The sequence below is a fragment of the Haemorhous mexicanus genome, chromosome 23 (assembly GCF_027477595.1).
Source record: "Haemorhous mexicanus isolate bHaeMex1 chromosome 23, bHaeMex1.pri, whole genome shotgun sequence".
Classification (NCBI taxonomy): domain Eukaryota; kingdom Metazoa; phylum Chordata; class Aves; order Passeriformes; family Fringillidae; genus Haemorhous; species Haemorhous mexicanus.
In genome coordinates, this window is record NC_082363.1 from 7,990,475 (window position 1) to 8,018,196 (window position 27,722).

Genomic DNA, 27,722 nt, shown 5'->3' on the forward strand with positions numbered 1-27,722 from the left:
AAAAAGAAAAGACAAGTACTCTTTGGCAATTATCATACCTCTGGCCTTAACTTCTCCTTCCAGTAAAGTAATGGAACAAATATTAAGAGGGAGGAGAAAATCATTAAACATCTAGAGGATAAAGGAACCATGAGCAATAAACAGCATCAGGATTATAAAGAATAAATCTTGCCAGACAAATTTAATTGCTTTTTTTGATAGAATTACAAAATTAGTGGATGAAGGGATGCAATATATTTGGATTTTAGTAAAGCATTTGATTCAGTCTTGCATATGCTTAGAATTAATTCCAATTGGCCTGGATGTAATGCCACCTCATGGCTTGAAACTGGCTGAGGGACCATAAACAAAGGCTGACGACAACCAGCACCACACTGAGCTGGGAGGAGGAGGCATGGTGTGAGTGCTGAGAGGAGGACTTGGGTTAGTCTGAGTTTATTTAACATCTTAATTAGTAATCCAGGAGTAAACAGCATGTTTATGAAATTCACAAAGATACTAAACTGGGAGGAGGTGGCAATACTAGTGCAAGAGGAGAAAAAGAGCACAGAGAGGTTTAGCAAGACAAGGGGGAACGTTCAGAACAGGAGAATAATGTTTGGAAACACAACAAATACACCTGGGTGTGGGGGGTGTTTTATACATTGGGCACTCAATAAACAACTTTAAAAGCAATTCTGTGTCACAGAGGATGATAACCATGGTACTATACATTATTCTGTGTAGATACAACAAATTCTGAGCTGCCTGTTTGGGGGCAGGAAGCTTGTTCTGTCGTGAGGGGAGCAATTCTGCACCATCCAGGGAACAACAGGAAAGCAACAGGACCCGCAGGCACAAGGGACTAGTCCAGAGGCAGATTAAAGCAGGCAAGCATTCCTGGTTAAATGGAATGCTGAAAGGTTGGGACTGTCTGAAGGGGCTGAAGTCCAGCTGCAGAGAGGGATGATCTGCTGTGGTTCAAGGGGATGTAAGCAGCTGCAATGAAACTACAAGAAGTGGAATTCAGACAGCATACCATGCAAAAGGTTGTGACATTGAAACTTACTAGGTGGTAAGAGAAAAGAAAATAGCCACAGTGCCTGGCACTATCACAACCAGACTGGACAAAATGCAAATGGACTGCCAGGAAGGATCTCACACCAGCCAGGGGCTGATGGACTACAAGATTTTCTAGTGCTCCCCATTAAAGCCTTTGATTTACAAAGTGTGCACTGGCATTTGTAGGGACTCTCTGTGTCAGAGCACAAACCTAGGTTTCTGCCTGGGTGTACCTGTGTGCCCTCAAAGCACGTGTCTGTCTGGGCGTGTACGTGCATGTGTCTGTCTGTGGGTGAGCTTTTTATCTGCTCCATTTTCTTTTTGACTCTCCTTTCCTACAATAAAAGCAGCAGAAATCATTACAGCTCCCATACCCTTTTCTTTATTCCCATGCCTCTACATCCCCAAAACTTGTTTAGTTTCAGTTGAAATGGCCAGGAAGCATGTCAAGGCACCAACGGCCTGTGTGTGGCCATGGTCTCACACAGCTGCAGTGCTAAGAGCACAGCTGCACTGGGTCCCCTGGGCTCACACTGCAGGGTCATCAGAAGGAGCCAAAGGTGAAGTCCAGGATAACAGAACTGCATGAAGATCTGTGCTTGTATCTGGTTCTCAAGACCCCTTTGCAAAATAATGCTATGGACAGGTATTTCTTATCAGACATGAACAGCCGGTGCAGGTAGGTACGACCAAGGGCTCAATGTGCTCCAGGTGATCAGTGTCTGACAGAATTCAACAGAACTCTGTGATCCCGGTGAGCCAGTGAGTCAGACACTTTGCAAAGGAATTTCCCCTCCTGCCAGTTCCATGCTCTCCTTACCGGCGCAGGTACATCTTCCACGGCTCAGAGAGCTTCTCCTGGACAAGTGCCTTCACGGCCTTGCCCAAGTACTGGGTTGGCTCCCCAGCCCCAGCCTGGCTGCCTTCGCCTTCTGTCTTAATGTTCAGCAGGTTGCCAAGGCTGGCACTGGTCTTGGACATCTGGAACAAGAACACAGACACTTCATCAAGCCCAGCACACAGACACAGCCACAGCCACCTCAGGACTGTCCCACAGAGAGCAGTGTCTTCAAAGATTAAAAGAGATGGCAAAAAGTCTGTGCAGGCTGCTCCAACTGCATCAGCAAAAGTTAGTAACACCTCACTCTTCTGCCTCTTCCACCCACCCATCATGAAGCACTCAGGTGCCTATTGAATATTTATTCATGGATCTTGTTAAAATAATGAAGCATCATGTCTATTTTATCCACGAGGAAACTGAGGTGAAGAGAGACATCCCCTATCTGATGATGGAAAAGGTGTGTGGGCTTCAGCAGTAATAGCACAAACTGCTGGTGGTAGAACTGGTTAACTCCAGTTTATTCAGTCATCTTATCCTAGCCACTAGGACGTCTTCTTTAAAGTGACTACCAGGTATGTGTGAGGGGTAGAAGGATGAAAATCTCATCCAACTGGGGAAAATTCTGTCTCAAGTTCCTGGAAAATTCTTACGAACTTCAATAATAAAATCGTGTCATTTTTCTGTGCTAAATGGACACAACCTCCATGAAGCAGGACTTGGTCTCACAGCCTGCACTGTGTGAAAGGCTTCAAATAGCATCTATACAGAGAAGGTTTAGGGGTCCAGGTGTAAAATGTGCAGGATAGAAAAATGAAGTTACTCGAGCCTGCCTAGAGGGAAAATTTTCTTTCAGAATGAATGCATGATTTCTCAGACTCTTTCTTTCCTTCTCTGTTGTGCTCTCAGTTACCTCCAGTACAAAAGTGAATTTCACAGCCTGAATAAAATGCAGGATTGGGCTCAACACTTGCACTGGAAACTCCACCCACTTGAGGGTCTTGAAGCCCTTTATAAATATCAGTTAATTAAGCCTGACAACCCCCTTAAATAAACTGCAATAGGCTTCAGGAATCCTGGTTATTTGAGGCTCTCTTAATGCCCCCTGAAGGTAAAGCCCCTGCTGCTGTGTGGAGACTGCAACTCTTTATGGCTGGAGTCAGAAATTCAGGTCGTGTGTTTCCACTGGTAATTCCATTTCTGTAAAGTTATTTTCCTGTTCTTTTTCCTAGAAAAACAAATGAAGGATTCCCCCATGGACAGAAATTGTGTGCAGCAGGAGGAAGAAACAAGTGTGATGTCTTCCTGAGCAAACTAAGCTTGATTCTGCAATCTTTAGACTTGGAATTGGTTCCATCAATCACTCACACAGTGAGTTCTACTCTTTGCTGGTTTATCTCATTGGTTAATCCCAGTCCTTTAACCTGACTACTAGTTTGCACCTGAGCTACATTTGCTTTGCACAACTCCAAGAACCTTATGTCAGACTGCACACAAAGAAATGCTTTTTTCTAAACATATACTTTTATCACATATTATCCTGGAGATTTTCAAGTGAAGTCTCCATTGAAAGAGAATTTCCCTGATCTGGGACCTTGAGAATGACTCATGACCCCAGAGAGCAGAGATACTAAATACATTTGCTCACTAAAGAAAGACCTGCATATTTGGAAACACTAAAGGGCCAATACAAAGAAACAAATAAGAAATTAGGTTAAAAGAGAAAATCAAAACCCCAGTGTAACAGAAAGCCAATGGAGGAGAAAAACGACATAAGGATAAAGGCAGAAATTAAACAACACAGAGAAAAACAGTGATAAGAAAGAAAGGAGGTGGGAGATTACCAGGCAAAGTCACTTTGCCCTCTCTTGAGGGTTATATGGCCTTGATGCACGTAACACCCAGAGCCAAGGGGATGGCAATAGTTATGCCTATAAAACCTATCACATAGCAGAATATTAAAGCATGGCTCAAAGGGTGCTCTGATCTCTAGAGCAGTTGTATACAGCCACAAAATTAATCTTGGTACAGTAGAATTTATCATGTGAAAGAGAAATATACATTTGAGATGATGTATAATTTAACAAAAAAGTAAGGAAAAAGAAACTGTGCATCATCTAAACTAAATATTCTAGGACACAGTAAAGGGGACTCTGTTAGACACCATTACTCATACCAGAAAGACAGAAATTGATGATTTTGGTTCAAAACTTCTAATTTTTTTTTCTCTTTCATAAAAATATATTATTCTCTCCCTCCCCAAATGAAGGAAAATGTTTTTAAGTAAGTAAACAAAATTAATAACTACAAAAGGGAAGTGAGAGAGAAGTTGCCAGGTTCTGAAAACAAAAACAAACAAAGACAAACCCAAACCAAACCAAACCTCCCCCTACAAGAAAAGAAAAGAAAAGAAAAGAAAAGAAAAGAAAAGAAAAGAAAAGAAAAGAAAAGAAAAGAAAAGAAAAGAAAAGAAAAAAGAAAAGCTTTTGGAGCTCTCCTCTGTCTAGAAAGGATGGGGAAAAAAAAGGTGTCAGAGGCGGCAATATATTTCTTCAGCCAGTTCATTAAATTAATTCGTAAGCAGTGGCTCTGAAATTATATCCGATGAAAAATGGTCTCAAAATTTAAATGGTACAAACTCATCTTATTAGAGGCAAAACATTAAAAAACAAACGCATCTCTTCCCCCCCCTTCCCCGCTATCGCAGCTTTAATTTCTCTTGGTGGGGGGAATGAAAGGCGTTTGATGGATGGCTCTTACCTTATTCATAAGCGAGGATAAAAGAGATGAATTTGCTGAGACTGTGTGGCCATTTGATTCATTACTGAAACACACAAACCAACAGGGTTTAGTAAAGATGTGCACAGGGACTGTGAGCGCTGAGATTAATCCTTCTCCCTTCAGGCTGCCTCCCTCCTCACCTACCACATCCAGGGGAAAAGAATGATGCCAAGCCTCCCTTGGGCAGGCCAAACTTGCCTACTTGTGATAGCCAAGAGGGACAGAAAGAGGGTCTCAGGTCTGCAGAATTTAGATCTTTCAAGTACTAAATGGCCCGGACATCTTCCCCCGGCGTCCACTCCATCACACTTCATTTGTTAACTCATTACCTCCCCCAGGTTTTACCCCTTCATCCCATTACAATTTTCAGAAATACCACAAAAATAGCACAAAAGCAGGGGGGATGTTGGCAAAGGCTCATGCTGCCAGGGACAGGGATTCCCCTGGGCAGTAAGGAAGGCAAGGCACAATCCTTCACTGAAAGGCAGCCTTAGGATCTCTGCAGTTGGCTCCAAGTGCTGGACTCCCAAAGGGAGGCTTGTTTAAATAAGGTATGGACAGGAATGGATACAAAGGTCAAAGTGGAGCTCACTTATCCCCAGGATCAGTTCCTCTGCTCTTTTTCCACACATCACAATCCCCAAACACTCCTGTTCTCAGCAGAGATGCTGGGCAAGTGAGACACATGCTTTGAGATAGGTGTGTTCACACCTGCACCACCATCACCATAACTAGAGCAGCCCATGTCAGACCCGGAGCAGAGTGAGCCTGACACCCAGCTGTTTTGTGTGTCCTGGAATGTGCTTCCCTTAGCCCTGATTCCAGAGACTACAGCAGTGCAAATGCTGCTGCTAAGAGTGTGCTGAGGTGTGGCAGTGGAGCAGTTTCAGTCAGCAACTGACAAGAGGACCAAGTGAAAACAGCTTTGCCAGTGGCTCGATATTCAGAAGAGAGCAGAAGTGAAGCTCTTGTTGGAGTCAGCAGGTGCCTGTGAGCCAAAAACACCACCTGGAGAAGGGGGAGCAGAGTGAGCCTGCCTGCCTCCAGTTCTGGGGTGCTCAACTCAACCACTGTGAAGCTGCCTTTCACCAGCATGCTGTGTCCTCTTAATTTATAGGTACGGAAACGTCCCAAAGCCTGATGCTGGGAAGTGCTGAGTGTTCCTGCCTGCCCATTTCTCTCACCCGTGGTCCTTGACACTCAGGTCCAAGCTGTGCTCCTGCAAGGGGTCCTGACTGGTGGCAGATGTCGGTCCCATGGCCTCTGCAGGTTCCTGCTTCACCTGGACTGGATTGAACCGTCCGGAAGGTGCTGGTTGTCCATTACCTGCTCAAGAAATACAGTGAAATTAAGTTCAAAAAAATAAATTGAAAACATAGGTCTAAAATGAGGTTGCAACAGCAAATAAGTTAAGTTAAATCACTGGCATCAGTGCCTAAGTGGAAAAAGCAAAGAAAAAGTGTGGGGGGGAGGGAAGTACTGGGATTGCTGGTCAGCGTTTATTGCCAAGTTGACATGATGGGTTCTGACGTCCACTCCAGTGTGGAAATTCTTCAAGTGATAATTATTGCAAAATTATGTCAAAGTTGTCCAGGCTACGGGCCCTTTAAAGGAGAAGGGCGGAAGGAGCGTGGGGGAGACCTGATTCTCTGCACAAACTGTCATAACTAATTTGCGGGGCTGCCTCTTAAGCGTTTATTAAAGACTCTGTTAATGCTGAGGCAATGTGGCAGCTTTCGACTGCTAGTCAAGCCCCCTTGCTCGTCCCCAGTCCCAGCGTTGCCGTGGCGACAGCGCTGGCCCAGCAGGAGCATCTGCCCCGCCGGGACGATCCGAGGCGACAGCGACGGGACCGGCGCAAACCGCGCGGCCTCCTGCCACCGCCCGCCCCGTGTCCCCGCAAAAACGGGGAATGCGCCTTTTTCGGGAGGAGGCTTAGTGCCGAGCCCGTGGAAGAAAAATTAATATTAAAGGAGGAGAGGAAAAAAGGAGGGAGGGTGGGGGGGAGGGACGAAAGAGAACAAATCAAAGCAAAAAATTTAGGAAAAACAGCAAAGAAAAAAGGAGGGAAAAAAAGTTGCTGACAGAAACATGTCTGCAGAGCTTTTTTCCACAATCCCCAAGTGACTAAAATATTAATTTATCCTCCGGCAGTACAGCTGACGGCGAGCTGCTTCTCAGACAGCAAGTGGCATTTTATTAAAAAATAAAGGAAAACAGTTCCCTCAATGACCTTTCTCTGCTTTAGAAAACAATTTTTCAAACAATAATTTTAAAAGTATGTGAAGGTTCCCCTCCCTCTTTAATCAGATCGCTTCCTCCTACTCCCCCGCTGCTCCTGAGGCCGGGGCAGGCCGCGCTCGGCCCAGCGCCGCGGGGCCTGCCAGGCTCAGCCGGCCCGGCCCGGCCCCACATCCCTCTGCCGGCGCTGGGACCGAGCCGCGCCCTGCCCAGGCCTGGCTGCAGCGGGGAGAGCGCTGGGCTGCCCCAGGGGACTGCCCCTTCCCACCTTTCACCGCTCGGGTAGCGCAGGGAGGGGGGAGCACAGCTTGCAGGAACTGACCAAAAAGGACGTCCCGTTTGTGGACTGTACCTACACTATCCCCAAACCCACAGCTGGGACAACAAAGACGAAGCACAGAACAGCCCCCAGATCTGGAAAACAACTGGCCATGGGCACAGGACTGTGAGTACCGGGCCTAGCTAAAGCTTGATACAGTCTCAGTAGAGCCTGCAAGTACTGGCTGAGGTATTTTTTCTTAATTTCTATTTTCAATAGAGTGCCTCTCTCTTTTCAGCCTGTAACCAATTACACATGGCAACGCTATTCAGCTCTGGTAAGAGCCTACCCATGGGCAGAAATGTTTCTTGCCTCTCTTCTGGCCATGAGGGCATAGTCAGCCCCTACAGGAAACCTTGGCAAGACTGCCTTCCTCAAGGGTTAATTAGACACAACCAAATTCACTCTCCCATCAATTTTCTTTTTCTACCCCCTTCCCAACTGCAGTCTCATGGGCAACTGGGTGGCTTCTTATTCACTTTCCTCCAAGCCACCAGGCACTGCTCTGCCTCCCACCACTATCACAACTGATGAGGTAACTCACCTGCTTCAAGTGCCACAGAAGGCTTGAGTGCAGCTGCTGCCAGCCTGGCCATCATAGGAGAGATTAATCCCTTACTAGCAGAGATCCTTTCCATTATAGAGGCTGCTGGAGCAGGCGAAGAAGTAGCCACTGGCTCGCCAGATCCTGAAACTGCCTGGGATGAGGAATCTGTAGGAGCCGATGATGCTGGATTGGTGCCAGAAGAACCAGCGGTCATCAGATTAGCCGAGCTGGCAGGAAGTGGTGTAGAGACCCGACTGGGGATGATGGGGAAGAAGGATCCAGCTGTTCCAGGAAGTGCTGAGTTGGAGAGTGCCAGGGCCAAGGGTATATTGCTAGGAAGAGCCTGGGAAAGCAGGCCAGAGATCTTCGTGGCTGGTGTCATGCTGTTGGCAGACTTGGCGGCCTGTGAGGAAGCAAGCTCAGCCGCAGAGGAGGGTGCAGCTGGGACGATGAGAGAAACGGAAGACTGCTGACTGGTCGGGGAGGCACTCAGGCTGGAGTTCTTGGAGCTCATGGCAGAGAAGTCAATAAGGTCATCGTTACTGGACTCCTCTTGCTCATTATCCTTGGAGCCCAGGAGTGAGGCAGGCAGGCCCAGCACTCCTGAGCTCCGGATGTGCCGGCGCTCATGTTTGCGTTTATGGGAAGTCATCTGGCTGGTGGAGGTGAAGGTGAAACCACAGCCTGCCCTTATGCAGTGGAAGTGGTTGGTGGCCTTGCTGTAGACACAGCCCTCATACTTGCACTCCTCGTACTTGTAGAACTTCTTGAAGCCATCCTTGGCATAGGCATCATCTTTGATGTGGTAGCTCTTGTGCTTCTCAATGTCACACTTGTTCTTGAAGGTGAATGTACACCCAGGTCTCCTGCAAGGGCATCAAGGAGAGGGTGGTTGGCTGCGATGGCAGAGCTGCTGTCTCCCGCCTCCCTCCAGGACAAGGACTGGGGCTGTAATGAGACAACTGCCCCAGCTGCAGAGGAGCTGAGGAGCTGTCTGTGTGCTGACCTAGGGCACCCAGGCCAGCAGATTTGCTGCCATGTGGGAGAGCTGGGAAGCTCACTCCACTCTCTGGAACTGCCACAGGAACATGGGAATACAGGCACCCTCCATTAAAAGTTCCAACAAAACAGCAGATAAAGGGGACTAAGGTACAAACTGTGGTTTTCTACTCTTCCTGAAAACCTAAAAATCAGTGGAAGAGCAGTTGTGTACTGCGTAGAAGGCTAAGTCTGGCCCCAAAAGGGATGAGCTGGCTGGAAAGAACCCTACTATGGAAGTCCCATTAGCAGTGTATTAATGGCCTACGGCTGCACTCTGAAGAGCACTGTGGTCTCTTTCCCAAATTATTCTAGGCTCTGTTTTCTAGCGGGTATCCTCTCCTCAGATCATACTCCTGCCTTCAGAGCGGTCTGTGGCACAATCCTGGAACTCACATCTACTCTGGTATCTGAGCTCTCCCAGAAGCAATACCGAGAAGGTCACAGCAGGGCAAATCAAGTCCCTGTGCATACTCGGGACTTGGCAGGAGGCAAACAGACCACAGAGCTCTGAGGCAGGACTCCTCCCCATCCCTGCTGTCTCACCTGCAATGGAAGTGAGTGGTTTTCTGCCCGTAGAACTGGCATTCCACAGTGCCGCAGTCCTCCGTGGCACGGAACCGCTGGAACCCGTCGTTGATGAGCTGCGTGTTCTTCTTGTGAAAGTTCTCGTGGGTCATCACATCAGAGGTGCTTGTATAGACCTTGTTACAACCCACCTACCCCAGGCCCAAAGAGGAGTCATCAGCACAGCGGTTTAACAGCCTGACATTATTACCAGCAGCAATAAATACATGGGTAGCACACGTACATTTAATAGTTCCATTTGTGTGCTTCTCCTAGGGGTATTAAGTCATCACTTTAATTCCCAATCTAAAGACTGATAGAGCATAGAGCAGTTGTGAAAAAAAACCAAACACAAACCAACTCTCTGGGTATGAACCAGTAAGAAAAAAGGGAGGACTGGAGGGATAAAATACCAGCTCCAGGTAATCATGCCTGCTTGGGGAAGCAGTTAGTAGGGTTCTGCTCTTAAAGAGAACAGAACACGAACAGATACTGTTGTTTTTTGTTATCTTGGAGTGGCACAGAACAAAGCAGGATTTCATCTATTTGGGGAATACAAAATTGAGCAGGAATAAGTTATTTACTTCTCTAGTCCTTCTGGGAGGTCAGGCATGCTGGTGCAACATGAGGCCAACCAGTGTTTTGATCTTGTAATAAATGGTTTCATTCTAGCAAATCTTAAACCCCATGTTCAGCTGATTTTAGCAAACTGGTGACTTTTTTTCCCTGTCACTGTTCAAGACTCCCACTTCAGTAATTTTAAACTTGTGCAGTGAATGAGAATGCTGTGATGAGGACGGAATGCTGAAAACCTGCTTTCCTCTGGGCAAAGCGGGGCAACTTTGCCATATTGAGTAAAAACCCACTGGAATCTGAAAACGTCCTCAGCCCTGCTGAGGGAGGATTTTTTTTCTTTTCTTCTAGCACAACATGTGCCAATGCCTGCACCATCTCAGAAATGAAGAGAAGGAAAACACCACCCCTTAGTTCAGCCCAGGTTGATTCAAACAGGCAATAACAAAACCCATGACAAATACCCGGAGAAAAAAATAAAAAGGATCTCCAGCTATTTCCAATATAAAAGAGCCTCTCTCTCTCCACACTGCCACACTGACACCTTGAAAAAAGACAGGCCCTGCATGGCATTAAAAAAAAGAATTAAACAAAAGCGTCCTTAGGAATAATTTGCAATGCAGCTCTTGGTGCGAAAGCCTAAAAAAATGTCAGTTTATATAAACAACTAACTGAATTTTATCCACACCAATTATGGACATAAAGAAAAAAACCCCATGTGATGGATGGCACAAATTCTGCCATTTAAGCAGTATTTTCTTTAATTGGGAGTTTATATTCTGACACCTTTTCTGTAAGGCACTGCTTACATGGGCATGACTTTACTGGAAGACAGTGGGCACAGGATGGAATTAGCCATATATAGCTGTGCAAGTGAGGGTCTCTACTTGAACTCAGAGCAGCTTAAGGCTGTGAAAACACTCCTTGTACTATAAAAAAAAAAAATCAAGCAAATCTCGTCCTGCTCAACTGAAGAAACTAAATAATCAATATTATGGAAGTGGTAACAGAAAAAGTCCTTAGGAGAAAGACACATGAAATTCCCAATTTATCAAATGCTGCAAGCACATGCTTCAACCAGTCCCTATTCAGGACAGAACTTGAGTGCATGCCTAACATTTAAGTACGTGCTTAAGCCCCATTGACTTCAGAAAGCTTCAAGTAAAACATATGCTGAAGTCTATCCTAGAAAAGCATTTAAACATGTGATTAAGGCCTTGTGACTTTAACTGGGGTCTTAAACTGCTGGGACAGGTCAGGAAGTGAGCCTGACTTTTCAGACCAGAAAATCTGTCACCAAGGGTTGGCTGATCACTCTGCTTGTAACTGCACATTTTCAGGGCAATGGTTTAGGCCACAATTCTACTAAAATGAGTACACGTCAAACCATTGAACCTGAGGAATGATCAGGGTAAGACCCAAACAATGTGGTGTGTTCATGTCTAGAACAGTGAAGGCATCACAGTGACATCTGGGCAGCAGCTCCAGCTCTGGCTACACTGCTGCTGAAGCTTGGCTGCCCCTGGAACACAGCTCTCAGCCTACACCACACATGAATGCCACTGGCAAAGGACACGGAGAACCAGGGATGTTAAGTGCCGATATGTGACATTAAGGTTTAATTACTTTAGAAATTGATTATGGAGGAAATTAACCCAATGCTAAAGGGCAGATGTGCCACAGGAAAGTCTGGTTTCAAGGTAGGGACAGATCAGATTTGAGTAGAGACAGTGCACTGGCATTAAAGAAGTTCCTGAGTCTCAGAGAATGGGACTTGCTTCGATAAGTCCAAGACCTTGGGACCTGCTTTGCCTCACTGCATGGACAAGGCTTCTGAAAACTGAGGATGGGGCTTCCCTTTGCCCTTCCCAGTGCTCGTCACGACAAGCGCAGCGAGCACAGGGCACAGACTTGTCAGCGAGGCTCCTGAACCAGAAGGAGCAAGAGAGGCTCTGACTGTCCCCCTCTGGCTTAGGCCAGCCCCATGCTCTCTGACAAGAGGGCGCCGGGCGGCCGGGAATGCTCACAGCCCCCCAGGAGCCGGCTCGGCCGCGGCTCCTGCGCTCAGCAGAGGCACACCCACCTGCATGCAGTGGTAGTGAGTGCTCTTCCCGTTCAGGTGGCAGCCGTGGTAGTACACGCTGCAGTCATCCAGGGGGCTGAAGCGCATGAAGCCGTGCTGCAGGGAGTTATCGCGTTTCTTGTGCATGTTGTAATGCCGAATCACATCCTGTTTACTGGTGAATCTCTGCAGAGATACGGACACAGACAGTGAGACACGCATGATGCCAGTGGGTGAGCCATCCTGGGGCAGGGTGGGTGTCTTTTGTTGTTGTTAATAAACTTATGGGGACCAGGAGTTGAAAGCTTGGCAGTAATCACCCCAAGAGAATCAGATTAAAGAGGAGTTGTGTGCATGCATCTTCTTGGTAAAGGGAAAGTAAATACACAAGTTCTAGAGTAAACATGACACTGGGGTGATGCCCAGAATCTGTTCCCTGCAGCTTTAAGACTGCAGGTCTTCTAACATAATTTTAGCTGCTACTATCTCAAGAAGTGCTATAGTTAGAAAGCAAACCAGTGAACTGAACAGCCTACAAGCAACTAAGCCAAGCTTCCAAGTCACTCACTGTAGTGGTTAGCAAGACACTGGCTGCCACATTCATGTTGGACTAAAAATCGGAAAAACCCTTTGCTCTTTTACACTGTCCTTCCATTCTAAGTCTCTTGCGTCCCCTAGAACACAGGAAAACAGGGACACAAGACTTTCTTCAAGTCACAGAAAAAGATGCTTTTCTACAGAAAAATAGAGCTCAGACCTAAATCTGTATGACCAGAATATCCTTTTCAAACTCTGTCTTGAAGCAATGAAGGGGTACCCCATTGTCAGAGCAGGCTAAGTGCCTTTAAAATGAAGCTTTTTATTTCTATTTCCCACAGACATCAATATTTACCACTGAAGGTGAGAAAGTAAATCTGATTTTTTTAAAAGAAATCAATATCCATTTATTTTGAGCAGTAATTGAAAAGGCCTGTATTCTAATGTTTAACAACTTTTCTAGTCTGCCTCATAGGAAACAAATGATTATCACTTCCACTCTTTCCTCCTATAATATCAATCCTGATCAATCTCATTGGTATTGGCACGGGAATATATGGATATAGATTTCAACAGAAATCCCTTGGAGGCTGGAGCCATGATTTCCCAGGGCATACATACAGGATTGCTATTGCCAATCATTGTTAATTTGTGCCCACTTATTACAAAGCGTTACTTATTCTAAAATATATCTCAGCCATAAAATAATTTGCATTTTAAAAAGCAGCCTAAATCCTTATTCCCTGCGAGACCAGACAGCTCCTTTGCAAGCAGCTTCCAGACTCCTTAGGAAATAATCATGAGGCCAATCATAATAATAGGTTTTTCTGTTTTTCCATCCTTTGTGTTTCTCTCTTTCTGGAGCAGGGATATCTGTGTCACAGTTGGGAGAGACTCATCTTGATTACTTGATGCTGGGCTGGAAGGACCAGTGCGTGCATCCCGGAGAGAAACTCTATTGATCAATAGAAACCCACAGCCAAGCCCAGCAGCTCCAGATCAACTTCCTCTGCTGTGGTCAGGCTCATCCCCGTGAGACCCAAAGGTCTCCTAGGGCAGGGCTGAAGTTGTGCCTGCTGCACGGCAGAGGCAAACTCTGGGATTCCTGCTCACGCATCAGCCTGACCACAGAAATGCCAGTGTCAAACTCTGGACCTGGGATAAGAGTAAACAAACACAGCACGTGACCTGCTGGCTTGACGTGCATACCCTGGCAATTCTCCCAGCAATTACAGCATCACTCCTACCCCCGCGCCTTCCCCACAGATCCCACACTGCTGCTGGTCTTACTGGGTGTTTTGTTGCAGATACTGCAGCTAGAAAGTCACTCGGGCAGCAGGAGGGAAAGAGACAGACTAACAGATCAGCATTCCCTAGTTTCAGGCACAGTTTATGCTCTTGGTGTTTCACTGATATAAATGTGGAGTAGCTCCCACTGACTTGAGCTGATCTATATTTGGCTCCTCATTGTAGAGGTCTGAGTTTGGTTAAATGGTATTAGATTGAGTTAAATGGGAGCAAAATGAAGTTCTGTTACATTCAGAACATGCAAAGTGAAAAGGAATGTGCATGCATGTGAGAGGAAAGCACGGGAGGACGTGCTGCTGCTCTGAGCGTTGCTCTACCTGGTAGTTGCACTCGGGGTCGAGGCAGTGGTAATGTTCTCTGTACTGGTAGGCGCAGTGTATGTGTCCACAGTGCTGACTGCCAGAGAACCTGCAGACAGGAGAGAGGGAGAGACAATAAACCACTGTCCTGGCAGCAATGGCTGTAAGCAAAGTACAAATAAACTAAGTCTCGTTCCTGCCTTTATCTCACATGTTTATGGCATTAAACCCCACCTCCTTTATCCCTTCCAAGGATGGTGACCCTTGCGCCTTCCCTTGCTTATTTGTCACTATTTAAAGGTGCTTCTTGAGCCGGATCACTCAGGTCCTGTACATCCCTAATCTGTCTTTCCCCTTGAAATTCCTCTCCGTTATCTAAGTTGTTTACTTGGGGAAGCATAAGGAAGGAGGATTCCTAGAACTAAACACCACACAATTCTAGAATAGAGTTTACATACCACACCAGCAAGTTTCAGAAACCTCCCGTGACAGAAGGAGACAAATAAATGTTGGGCAAATATGGATTCTAAATTTTAAGTATAAGCCCACCTAGTAGGATATCAGAAAAGCTGCATACAGCAAAGCTGAAACTCCTGACGTACAGGGTGGCAAAAAAGACCAGAAAGACAAAAATGTCGTGTAATACCTACATACAAACAGTCAGTATGCAGAATTTATTGACTGACAGACACACCAGGAATTGCCACAAAGGGATGATCCAGTAATGGGGTAATCAGTGCAACGAACTCCCTTGTGTATATTCTAGAGGACCCTAGAAGAGCTTGAAAGGGAAAAGCAGTGGAGAGAAGGGGACTCAGAGGGGAAGCATTCAAAGATAAAGTACCATCTGCTCAAAGGTTCCTCAAAGGTTCCTCACGTCACTTAAGTGCTAAACACAGCAGGAGTGCATATGATAAAGGGCATGGGAAAGAAATGAGGAAGGGCAACAGATAAAAAAGGAAAATGAGAGGAGTGAGGGTGTCCTGGGGCAACTGAGGAATCGGGCAGGAGCAGGGAAGATTACAGATCATAGTAAGGTGAGGTAATGCGAGGCTATGGGATAGAAAAAGTCTGGATGAAAAGCAATACTAAATAAGCCATTTCTGAAGCACAGTAAAGAAGAGGAGGTCAACTGTGGAGACAGCAGGGCCTCTAGGAGATGGAAAGGGGACTTAATTGACAGAAAAGATAGACATTGCTAAAAAATTAAATGACTTCTTTGCCTCAGCATTCACAAAGGGAGACAGGGACAGATGCCAGGAGCAGACATGCCTTTCCCTGGGGAAGGAGAAGAAATACTGCAGGAAATCAGGACCACGTCAGAACAGGTGATTGAGAAACTAGAACAAACCTCAGCAGCAGAGAAGAAAGAAACCACAAGGCAAACAGCAGGGCTGGCTGCACAAACAAAGGTGTGGAACTGAGAGCAGAGGAAGAGATTCCTGCTCAACGCCTTGGTGACTGCTCAGCTTGTCCAGGGCGGCTGCCAGAGCCACCGTGGCACTGACCAGGGACATGAGGGTCCACAGCACAGGTAACCAACTGGTCCTGCTAGTCCAGGGCTTTATGTCAGCAGCACCACCAGCAGCTCTTCAAGGAAAGAAAGTGCCCTGTGGGAAGCTTCCTCTCTATTCCACTGATGTGATGGGGAAAAAAGAGAAAAGGGCTGTGCAGGGCTGCAGACCTCTGTGGTGCAGGCCAGGCAGAGAGGAGGATTATACAGACCTTGCTGACAAATACAAAGCAGTTCAAATTATTACCAAAAATGAGGATGCAAAGTGACCAGAGATACTAGCTGGAGTAAAAGAAGGGCCAGGCACCAACAAGATCTGACTCCAGGACATGAGTTATTTGAAGCACCCTAGCAGGAATAACACATGGGCTCAGTTTGAAAAACAACAGCTAAACAAGTACTCCAGCACTTCCAACTCCTATCCTCCTTACCATGTGCCACGGAAAGGTGTGTGTAGTGTCTACAGCACAGGAAGGGAGAAACAAGTGTTCCATCAGGCCGTGTGCTGGGGGAAGGAGGGAAGTGGCAAACCCAGCACAAAGGGGAAATTCTCCTCCTTCAGTGTGCAAGGTTGGGCTCCTAAAGGGTTATATTATCCTGTGTTTCTTCTGACACTTGAAACAGTTCAAAGCTATTAATTTTTAAAGCGCAGCATCTGTTTAGGTTTTTCATAACAGGAAAGCTTACACACACCACACACTTACATGCATACACACACACACATTTACATGCACACACTCTACAGTACATCCACACCCCTGAACTGACTTGAACGTACCCACAATTTACCATGCACATGAACAGACACAAACACACACACCTGAAACAAGAAACTCACAGACCAGCTTATCACACTGATATACAAATCCAAACTCCTAAGTTGTCAATACAGACACATAGATGCAATTGCACAAGAACAACCCACTCCCTCTTCCTTCACATTAATCGTTTCACCTTTTTTTTCTTTTGCCAGAAAGTCTTGATCTGGCAAGAGTTGATAAATAAATAATAATAAAAATAATAAATAAAGAAGTCAGCATGCTTAGAGAGTGTTTACAGACTCATTACTCTGTAACGATGATGTGAAAGAAGAAAAAAAAACCCACCCCAATTACAAGGGGGGAGGAAACCCACACAGAAATAAATATTTAAGCAAGTGCTGCCAGAAGCACCATCTGCTGAGGCACTAATAATAATAATAATAATTTTTTCTGTGGTCTTTTTTTTTTTAATTATAAATATACAGGGAGGAGGAGGGGGAAAAACAACCCATCCCAAACTAGCTAAGTAAGAGGTTTTGTTTTGTTGTGTGAGAGAATGGATTATCCCTGGGCAGCTTTTGGCAGTGGCTTTGGCAAACTCATTAAGCTAATTATGCAGTACAGACATAAGAGTGTTGTGTCTCTTCTCCCCCCACCCCTTGATTTTAAGGCTTTAAACTGTTTTTTTAAATGTGTGTAAATTGAAGGGAAGTGGCTGTGCTGGCAACGGGTGGCTTGCGGAGCCTTTTAAGCAGGATGTGGTGTCCCTGAGGTAGCTCACAATCCTCTCTCAGCTACCTGCCTGACCCAGGGAAAGGGGCTTGCACAGCTCCAAAAGCAGTGGATGTGGCTGAAGTGTTTACAGTTCTCTACTTGAGAGGGGAACGGGGGACAGAAAGGTGCCACCTCCTCTCCCACTGCAATTCCTACAATTCCTGCAATCTCAGAAATAAAAGGATGCTGCTCCTTCTGGACCTGGGATAAAGGTAAACAAACACAGCACATGAGCTTAAACCCCTGTTTTTCTTCCTATATTCTATATATTCGACTACTGTACTGTCCCTCGAGGCAGTCAATTCCCACATGCACTTGAGGCATTGCTGCTTGAGGAGCTGCCTGTGGTGGCACAACTGCCCTCTCTTCCCATGGGGTTTTCTGCCCCCTTCTCCTACATCTGGGATTTGGGCAAAAGGGAGGAAATTAAGTCACTTGTCGTTCCACTCTTGAGCTCGGAGAGTGCTGTTCCCACTCTTTTTCCCTGCCAAAGTGTTCCCTTTACTTTCCTAGCAGCTGACTGACTCCCACAAGGAGACTCTCTGTGGGCTCTGTTAAGGTAGGAAAGCACAGTACACACTGCCTTCCCCTTTCATTAATAAGTGCCCAAGTGCTGCTGGGACCAAACCCTGCAATTTTTTCCCTGGAGAGAAGCATTTGCTTGCTTCCCTCGTGTCTGTCTGGGTATAAGGGGCTTTTGTTGGGAGCCTTCTCACATTACCGATGGAGGATTCGACCGGCTGGGGGCAGAGCCTGATGGACCCTTTCTGCCATGAGCTAAACCAGCAGGTGTTATGCAATCATCTCCTCTGTCCCTCTGCTCTTGTGGCATTACTCACTTTGTCCCACCACCACAGCCTTGGGCTTCCTCTCAGCATCACTGTCCTGACCTAAGCATGCCCACAGCTGTGGTAAGGTGCCCTACTCTGCACCTGATTCCATGAGGATTTCTCAAAAAAATGAGCTGCAGAAATTTTCTAAGACAAACATCCCATGTTGACGCCAAGAGCTCCCTAAACTCAAGTCACTTGCGAATCTCTCCGGCCTAGATTCTTGGAGCTGAGATGCTCTCTGCTTGCCTGCTGCAGACATGGTAGGGGAAAAAGGCGTGGACAGAAAGAACAACAGCCAAGAGCCAGAACTCCCATTTAAATCCTGGGCTTCTTCAGTGAAGCAGTTTTCCACTATTTGTCACAAAGTCTAACAGCTCCAGGGAGCCAAGCATGCTCTTGGCGTGACTGTGTACCTCTCACAGCTACTGCTCTCCCAGGCAGGGGGACAGAGCAAGTACAGACGACACGGGAAATGGAAGTGCCAATGTCTGGTTTAAACACTTGATCCAGACAAGACCTTGTCTCTCCCACCACCTCTCCATCTTCTTACTCCCAGTCCTCTCCCCAGCAAAGTCAAAAGTTTTGCCTACCTGGCAATATACTTCTGGTAAATATTTACGTCTTCGCTGACGGCTGGTTTGTCAGTGGGTAATCCATTCCTAATGGGAGACACACAGGGCAGAGCTGGTTAGCAGGAACAGGGCACAGCTTAAACTCCTTGTTTCTCTCACACACCGCTGACAGATCAGGAGAGAGGGCCCGGGGAAGGGTACCAGCAAAGACACCCATAAATTTAAATTCCCCCCCCTTTGCTCTTCAAATCCTGTACCTTCTTTTCCCAGCGAAAGGTAGACATAGGCTGTCTACCACCCTTCCTGCAGGTTCCCTCTTTGCAGGATTCAGAGCAGTTTGTTGGAGAAAGTGAGAATATCAACCACAAAAACCTGTTTCTACAGAAAAAATGCCTATACAAAAAAGTGATGGCCACACGCAATCACCTCTCTGAGGCACCTGGCAGTGCTGCCCTTGTGTGCACAGAAGCTTTGCCCCTGGCTCAGCTGCAGGAGAAGTCTCTCTCCCAGCCACGCTGTGAGCTATTGCCCATTTCCCTGTGGCCAGCAGCCCTGCTGCTCTGTGACCAGCACTGGAACAGTGGCTCCAGCCCCTGAATGGGGCCTTAAAATGCCTCTTTGGTTCATAGAGACTCCAAAACTCTAACGGACAGATTATGTATTTTAATCAATGAGAAAACCACCCCAACTGTCACATAAACCTGGATTATTTTACATTGTTAGGAAGCAGATAAAAATAACATCCTTAGTGAGTTCAGGAAGAGGGAAAATCAGATGCAGGGCCCGACTCCAGCCTACCCAAGTGATAGGGCCATCTCAATGCACCTCCAGACAGGCTGCACACCATCTTCTCTGTGTGCTCTGCCCGTGCCCAGCCTCCACTCAGCCTCCTTGCAGCTCTGCACCCTGGTTTAAACAAGGACACTTTCGCACAGAGCTCACGTGAAGGTAGACGAGTTCAGGGCAGGTTAATGGCATTGGATCCAAGAGAGTTTAAACCCATGGCAAGGGTGTATGTGCAGATGTGTGAGAGTAAAGGGTAATTCCTGCCAGGTTATTGAACCCAGTGGGGACTGGGAATGGGAAGCCACAGCCCAGATACTGCAGTCAGCACTTCCTTCACCAGCACAGTTAATGGGCTGCTGCCTTTCATCATGGAAGCCTCTATCTAGTGAGTAGCCTGAAGGAGAAGGACCAGAGCCCATTCTGTACTGCAGTGTGTGATCAGGACACAGGAAGTGCCAGGTTGAAGACCATGGTCACCTCCACTCCAGCTGCAGCCCCATCATGATGCCCTGGCTGAGGAAGTCCTGTGGCCAAAGGAAGGCTCACCATGGTGCTGGCAAACCCACATCTGGCAAGAGGTGGGAAAACAAGCAAGAGAAAGAAAAACAAACTGGGATCCCAGTGCAACACCACAGCAGATAAGAGGCTTACTTATCTTGCTTGTGCCTTTAGGCACAGCTCTAGGATGGCAACTGAGCCCCAAGCAGCTGAATGCTCTCAAGACACTTCAGGCACAGAGTCTCGGACCAAGTCACCCATCACAACAGGGCGCTGAGTCTACAGGAATATTTACACCTCTGTGTTTTTTAGTAACAGGAGTCCCTGCCTGTCATCTGTAGCACATACAGGTTCATCCTGAGCAGACTCTGAGCATCCTGAGCAGATGCAGATGTTAATAATCCTCTATTCTTTCCCATACACCTTTACCATGGAGCTCCCCATCTGTCTGCAGGCAGGTGATAAACAACCATTTCACATGGCAGACAGGTATCGTTACATGGCTCTGCCTTCCACATGGGGAAGCAGGGAAAGTGGGTGATGCAGACTTTGTTGGGACTGCAAAGAACATTCAAGCAAGCTCAAGGCCTCCTATGTCCACATACCAAACACGAAACAGCCTTTTTCCTCATCAGAGGACCAGGCAGTAGGGTGTGTGTGATGGCACAGGGGGCAGGACAGAAGGCCCTGGACTTACTACAAATGACCCCATGGATTCACAGCTCACAACAGCCCAGATTCACAGGGAGAAACAAGTAAACCCAAACCATGACAAGAAAGCAGAGAAGTCTCTCCCTTCCTCCCTGCTGCAGCCTGACATAAATATGTGTCTCTTCTACAGCTCCCATCTCTGGAAGGCACATTAAAAAGTAATCCAAGGTTTGGCAAGACCTTCAGATACCTCCATTCAGTCAACGGCATCCCTACAGAGACTGCTGGCAATGTATGTGCAGGAGGTTATTAGTGGTAATTGGGCTAATGAGTTTGCCCAGTCTGAGGGGTAATTGAATCACCTCTATTTGTGTAAGCAAATTGAGAAGACACAGGCCTGGCCCCACAGAAGTAGGTATATGCCTAACTCCTAAGGAAATTTATGGGAATTAGGCACCAAAATGTCTTCTAAATTCTGGGACAAACAAAAAGCCCCGTCTTGCTAACAGTAAAGTCAGCAGAGTCACACCTTTTAGTTAAATGGAAACAAGAATCAGGTTCTCCTGCAGACACATCCAGATACCTGGGAAACCAGAGGGAGAAGAAAATAATGTAGTTCCAACCTTGACCTTAAGAGTGCTAGCAGCACCACGTTCCCTCCTCTTTCCTTTTAACATATGAACTCAGGAGCTATTGGACTCCAGATTCATGGCTATAACTGCTGATGGCAGATCACAGCCTTAGTGCAGACCAGGTAAATAGAGATGTAAGGTATAAAAGAGGAGCAGACACTTGGACAGAGAGCAAAGAGAACCATCCTGTGAACAATGCAGTATTTAACAGGGTAAGAACTTGGAATTGCTCACTGAATCACACACAGACTTATGGTATGATCCCCCACTAGTACTTAGATAAGAAAAGTGGGAGTACACTTACTTTACTGTAGAGACTGTTCCAGTTGTGATGGAGTCTGTCTTGGAGAAAGTTGATTTCAGGTACTCAGGAGTGTTGAATGGCAATGAGATGGACTGCTCTGGCCCGGCCACAGGAGTGCTGCTGGGGGTACTGGTGAGGGAAGCAGGGGCCAGGCTGGGGACTGGAGCTTTTACTGGAGTAAGCTTCTGAATGTTCCTCACATCATACTTGGACGGCCGGCCTACCTTGCCTGTCTTGAAGGCGATGGCTCCTCCCATATCTGGGCTTCCTTCCCCAGGCTTGAAAAGGTGCAAGTACTTGACATTTTCTAGGTCATACTTGGAGGCCTTCTTGTAAGTGTTGCCATTTTGTGGCCTAATGCTCTCACCCGTCTTCAGCTTTTGAATGAAGAAGTCATACTTGGAGGCCCGTGACATCAGGCCCTGCATCTGGGAACTGCTGGGCGAGGGCAGTGGCAGGATAGTGGCTTTGGTCTCCGTCAGCATGGAGGCGTCTGGACCTGGCACACGAATGGGCTGTGCCAGCACTGAGGACGGCTCTTTCCCCAGCTTGGAGCCCAGCTCCTCAGATTTGGCCAAGTGCATGGGCCACGAGAGCTGCTCTCCAGCTTTCAGTTTGCGGATGTACTCCTCGTACTTGGAGAAGCGGGCTCGTTTGCTCATGGCATCTTCGCCGGGGAGGGAGGCAGCAGCGGCCGCGGCCTCTGAGGTAGCAGCGTTCAGCTTGTCGAAGCTGATCTTGCGGGCCAGCTCGTCCCGCATGTTCTGGTCGTCGTAGCCGAACATGCCCAGGAACTCGTTCATGGTGGTGGCGGCGTAATCCCGCAGTGATGAAGCTTCCCCTGCAGCGAGAGCAGAGGAGAGAGTCACACAAGGCACTGATTTTCCTTCTCCTCCCATACCAGCACTTGTAGTGGGGGGGGAGGAAGGGGAGAGGGGAACATGATCTACTGACGTTTGGCTCACTTGTTAGGTTTTATGACTCTTAAATTAATTTGTTTAAAAAAAAAGTAATTAATACTGGGGTAAAATAAAAAGAGTTCATCAATGCCAGGAAAATCAATTTCCTAAATGTTCTAGCCGATGGCTTTTCAGTACATTAAACAAAGTTTCATAAATGTCTCTGCACTCTTGCCTTGGCCTAATATGAAGAAAAAGTAATTTTACTGGAAGTGAGACCAATGCCAATATGCCAAGGTTTGTACAGATCTGTCCTTGTGTGTATTTGTGTATGGAAGGAGGTGCACAGAGGATAGATGGCAGCATGTGTAAGGGGGAAAACCCATGTGAAAATGCTGTGTGTGTTGGTGAAGAGCAAGCAGGGCTGAGAGCAGGCAGGACAGAATGGTGTGAAATGGATAAGGGAGATGGGCAAGGCAATGTGTGGGGTGGAGCAGGAGGAGGGCAGAACAGTGCAGAGAGGAGGAAAGCAGCAGAGGTGGAGATGAATCAAGGCAGGGGAAGAGCAGCAAAGGCTGTGTGCACGAGAAACCTGGCAATGAGGAGTGCAGGAAGGAGAGCAGAAGGCAAGACAAAGACAGGACAGTTCCCCATCACTGTTGCAGTCCTTCCCTTCCCTTCCTTGTCAGTTTTGTAAGGATTCACTCAGCTTTCTCTCTTCCACCTCAATTCCTGTAAATGGACAGCTACTACTTGCCATGTGGAAAAGGGCCACAGTCCAGTGAATGCTATGGAAACCTACAGGCAGCCCCTCAAGCAGCCAGGAACAGCTTCCAGTAACACCAGGAAAGGGGAGAGTCCACACAGGTGAAAAATAGGAACAGCCTTCTCTCCATCAGGATTTAGACTGAGGAGAGAAAGCTGTTGTCCTCATGTGGGCTCCGGGGAGGGGGAGAAAGCCAGTGCTCCGGAGCACGGGCTGGGGAAGGGGCAGGAAGGGGTTAGTTTCACGGAGCTTGATTAAAGGGAGGAAGAATGAGCAAAAGCTGTCCTTCCTTGGGTCTCTCCCTCCCTTCTTCCCTCCCCTACTCCCTCAGGCAGTTTCACAGCCCACCATGATGGGAAGAACACACATCTGGAGGTCACCCAATATCAGTGTAAAGGAGGAAATAAAGACTGCTCTGATGCGCCGGCTCGGCCTCGTTTAGGCTTCAGCCTGACACAGCGCTCCTCCTCCTCTCCCTCTTGCTTTCTCCTGCAGAGTAAAGATTTACTGTGTGCGGGAGTCCTTCAAACCTCCCTCATCATCTTTACTCAACACTTGCTCTGGCTCTAATGGGCAAGGACATTCCTTCCCAGGCAGCCAGCACAGGGAGGTACACTGGCAGCACAAGGGAAGCTCTGGGCATCGGGTCCCACTCAAAACAAAGCCTTGAAACACAGTGGAAAAGGAAGGCACCAAGACGCTGCCACAGAACAGGTCAGCAGATCCAAAAGATTCCTAAGATGTGGGGAATCTGACAGCCAGGGATGCCACTTGCACAGGCAGGCACGTACACGAGAGTGTTTCTGTGCACCAAGAGCCTGTCAATGAGCACAGTCGAAGTTCAATAGCCATCAGCTCCCACAAATCAGTTTTCACAGGATTCTATGGAGGAAAAGACTGCCTGTGATGGGCACTAAATGGGCAAGACCATGAAGGTCACATTCCTGCTCCAGGATTGCCTGGAATAGCTGTTTTACTGCAGCAGAAGTGCTGCTACACTGGTTCCCTGCGTACGTGGTTCTGGGGGAAGGCGATGTGAAGAACACGCCCAGAGCCTGCAAGGCAAGGGACAAAGCCACACCTGCTGGGATCTGGTTTAGCCCAAAACGACCTTCCACTTCCAGGCACTTAAGCCCAGCATTCTGCATGGGATTTGGGATGCCTGACTCCAGAATAAACTCCCTGTTAGTCAGAGACTAGGTGGCAATGGCCCTACAGTGTCAGGCTCAGGGCATAGCACAACCTCATGGGTTGGTATTAATCTTACAGGATGTTAAATGCACAACTATCCCTCACTGGGTCCAGCAACAAGACTTGTCTGAAGGTCAACTTTATCTTTCACACACGGCATATTAAAAAATTTTAAAGCAGTTTTCCTCTTCACCTCTTTTTTTTCTTTTCCCCACTTCCATTTCAGTGTAACCCTATGACCCAGGAGAAGAGAATGAACCCATGAAATCCCTACTGGGTCTAACAATTTCCTGTTTCTGTTAAATCTGCTTTCCCTGTTCTGCTTTCCCTTTCTTTTTGGACCAGTAAAACAACCCCCAGCTTTGCTCATAATGCCCTGATTTCCAAGCACTACACAGAAAAACTCAAGCCAGCCTGTGTCAAGCTGCAAGAGGAAAAAGAATACCACGCTAAGGATCTGATACAAAATGAAACTATTAAATGTGATTTCTGCTAGCTTTAGCCACTGCCCCGAAAGCCAGGGTGCCCCATCTTTGGTACCATGTGGCTAGACCTCAACTGGCCTAAACAGTTAGATGCAAAATCCAAGCCCATGGGAAAGGGGAAGGGGGGTGGTCCAGAACTACTTCTGAGCTTTGTGAAGTCTGAGTTCAGCTTTCACTGTCATGGATTTAATCCCCAAACCCACCTTGAATTCTGCTTTTCCTTTGCTCAGATTTGGTTCCAGATGATCACAACACTCTCCCTGCTTTGCTGGTGTTGCTCAGTCTTTCCTCACCCACATTTCTCAAATGCTGTGGCCAGTTCCCACTGCTCACTGCCACAAACCACAGCTCCCCTCACCCAGCATGAGCCCAATAAGCCCAACACATCCCCCGAAGTTAAGACAACCTGCATTTAATTGCTCAGGAACCTAACATGAAGGACAGAGGCTCCTCCAGTGGAAGCACCCTGCTACAGAAGGGAGCTGGCTCACCAGAAGGATCGTATGAGTTTCAGCCACCTCACCTCACATACACTTTCAGACAACGGTGAAGAGGTAATTAATATTACCTAACTGACAGAAAACCCTCCTCATTTCCACCAACAGACAAAAACAAAACAGGACAACCGTTGGGAAACACTCCCTGTGAGGACTCCTGGAAGTCACAGGAAGCATTATCCCTGTGCCTTCCTCCCCCTTCCCTGTACTGCATTTTCCTCTCCTTTCCTGTGTGATAATAAAGGGCTCCCTCTCCCCCTGTCGCTGCTCTCCATTTGTGGGCATTGCCAAAGAGCAGAGATCTGTGTGTCTCAGAGCAGCTATCATATCACAAAGGATCCGAAGCTAGCAAAAAAGGCGCTAAAAATAGCCTGCAGCCGCACACTATATATGGAAGGAAAAGCAAAACAGCCCAAATGGAGTGCAAGGTCTGGATACTGGGGGATGGGACATCCCAGCCAGGGCTTTGTCCTTTATTCTGCTTGGGAGGGAAAATACGTAGACCTGGGGGATACAGGATGATGAGCAAGAAACTGGCACTTGGTGTGTATGCTCTCTTAAGTGAAGTCTCCCCAGGAAATTAGGAAGAGAAAACTCTCCTGATTGAAAACAGGGCCAATGAATATTCCAAGAGACGTAGCCAAGAAGCTAAGAAAAGAAAGGCAGATCCAAAAGCTTGCACAGGGGGAAGCTCCTACTCCAACTGCTTTAGCCCACTATGTAACAGACAAAGTGAAGAACATGTGTAGGACAATCTGCCTGGGTATGTGTGCGTCAGTGAGCAATTGTGGAAAGGGATCTGTGTCAGAGACTGCACCGAGAAATCTCACTGCTATATATAAATGTGCACAGAGAAGCATGGGCCGGTCAGTGGGCAAGAGAGGGTGCCTGAATGGATGAAGAAACATATCTGCACATCCAGATCAGCTTCTGACAGCCATCCCCTGACAGACATCAGCCTTGTGACTCCTGAGTGTGCTTCCCCGGTGGACCAGGGAGGAGGCACATGGGGCAAGACTGAGCACCGACTCCTTAGTCTTGTTTTTCCCAGGGGAGGCTGGAAAAGAAACTCCATCTTGTTTCAAAGCATGAGGCTTGAAGAGCATTGACCAAGTCTCTGTGAACCTCTGCCTAATGCACAACAAGCCTTCCTGTCAGCCTGGAAGGACACAAGGGTGGCCAGGATTTGGCAACAGACCACGAGAGGCACTGGTGGAAAACATGGGCACTAGCTGAATCCCCAGAAAGTGGACAATATGTGTACACACACACACCAGGACCCTGGGAAGTAGGAACCCTTCTTATCCCCATATAATTAGGATCACTTTTCCTACTGAGCAAGAAAGCCTGTTAGATGTAGGATTTGGTTTTCTGTGTGGCTCCTGCTTTTCACACAAGCTTCCAGCTGAGCCTAGTATGGGCTCAGCTTGAAACACTGCTCAGCACTGTCAGCCCTGCACCCTCTATTCTTATGGGGAGCAAGTGGTGCTCACGGGGAGGGCAGAGCTGTATTCCTCTCCTTTCATCTGATTCCTGCAACCCCCAGCTCCCACCAAAAAATTCCTCCTTTCTGACAGAGGAAATTCCAAATCTCACTGGAAAAAGTTTAGATCACACTCAGTAACATCAGGTGTTGAGAGGACGTGGTGATGAACAGCTGAAAATTCATTTCCTGAACACTGACAGAAAAAGTAAAGAAAAATAACTTTGTCCTTTCTAAGGCAAGGGATGCTTCTTGTGCTTTCAGGGAAATGTTGCAAATGACATTTATAACAAGGTTCTTGAAGCAGACACTCAAGACACAGCAGCATGTCTGTTTGCAAGTCAAATCCCACGTGGTTCTATATGTAAACTGGACACCTCATGTGCCATTACCTGCCTTAGACATAAATGAAGCTTCAGCTACCCCCCCTTCCCGAACAGTTACCCAGTTTTGCATAATCCTTTGACAATACAGCCTTGCAAAGGTATTTTACTTAAATCTCTTCCCCCAGTGAGAAACTTCAGCTTCTTTTCATTTTCCCTAGTTTGGGAACATTTTTTTTTTACATTTAAGTTCCCCTCCTTTTAGTTTTTATAGCAAATAAAAGCTGCAGATGGTGAGGTGGGGTGGAGTGGTGTGAATTAAAACAAACTAAACCAGAGTCCAGGCACAATCACCTTGTGTCTGGGAACGACAAGGGCTTTCCTATCAAAGGAAACTGAAGGTCACACTTTCCCTCATTGATCTTGCAATGTTTGTTAATTACTCTGTCACTGATGTGGCGAAGGATAATTAAACAGCTCTGTTTATATCTTATATGCATAATTATGTGCGCTGCCACTGAACTCGTGAAGACTAGAGAATGTGCCTCTCCAGAAGGGGAACGGACAGACGGAGATGAGTTTCAGCTGCATTATTAACAGGAG

The 27,722-nt window shown here is 47.1% G+C and overlaps 1 protein-coding gene across 8 annotated transcripts in view; it reads right to left on the bottom strand.

Annotated features, from left to right (window-relative positions):
* Positions 1 to 27,722, bottom strand: part of CASZ1 (castor zinc finger 1) — a 196,890-nt gene that overhangs the window by 18,065 nt on the left and 151,103 nt on the right. For all 8 annotated transcript variants that reach the window (XM_059866819.1, XM_059866824.1, XM_059866820.1 and 5 more), the window contains 9 exons: positions 21,476 to 22,316; positions 18,623 to 18,691; positions 14,170 to 14,260; positions 12,029 to 12,193; positions 9,352 to 9,524; positions 7,765 to 8,633; positions 5,845 to 5,986; positions 4,640 to 4,703; positions 1,862 to 2,022 (listed from right to left, as the gene is read on the bottom strand). In XM_059866819.1, the coding sequence (XP_059722802.1) occupies positions 1,862 to 2,022; positions 4,640 to 4,703; positions 5,845 to 5,986; positions 7,765 to 8,633; positions 9,352 to 9,524; positions 12,029 to 12,193; positions 14,170 to 14,260; positions 18,623 to 18,691; positions 21,476 to 22,316 (2,575 nt within the window). The remainder of the gene's footprint in view (positions 1 to 1,861; positions 2,023 to 4,639; positions 4,704 to 5,844; positions 5,987 to 7,764; positions 8,634 to 9,351; positions 9,525 to 12,028; positions 12,194 to 14,169; positions 14,261 to 18,622; positions 18,692 to 21,475; positions 22,317 to 27,722) is intronic.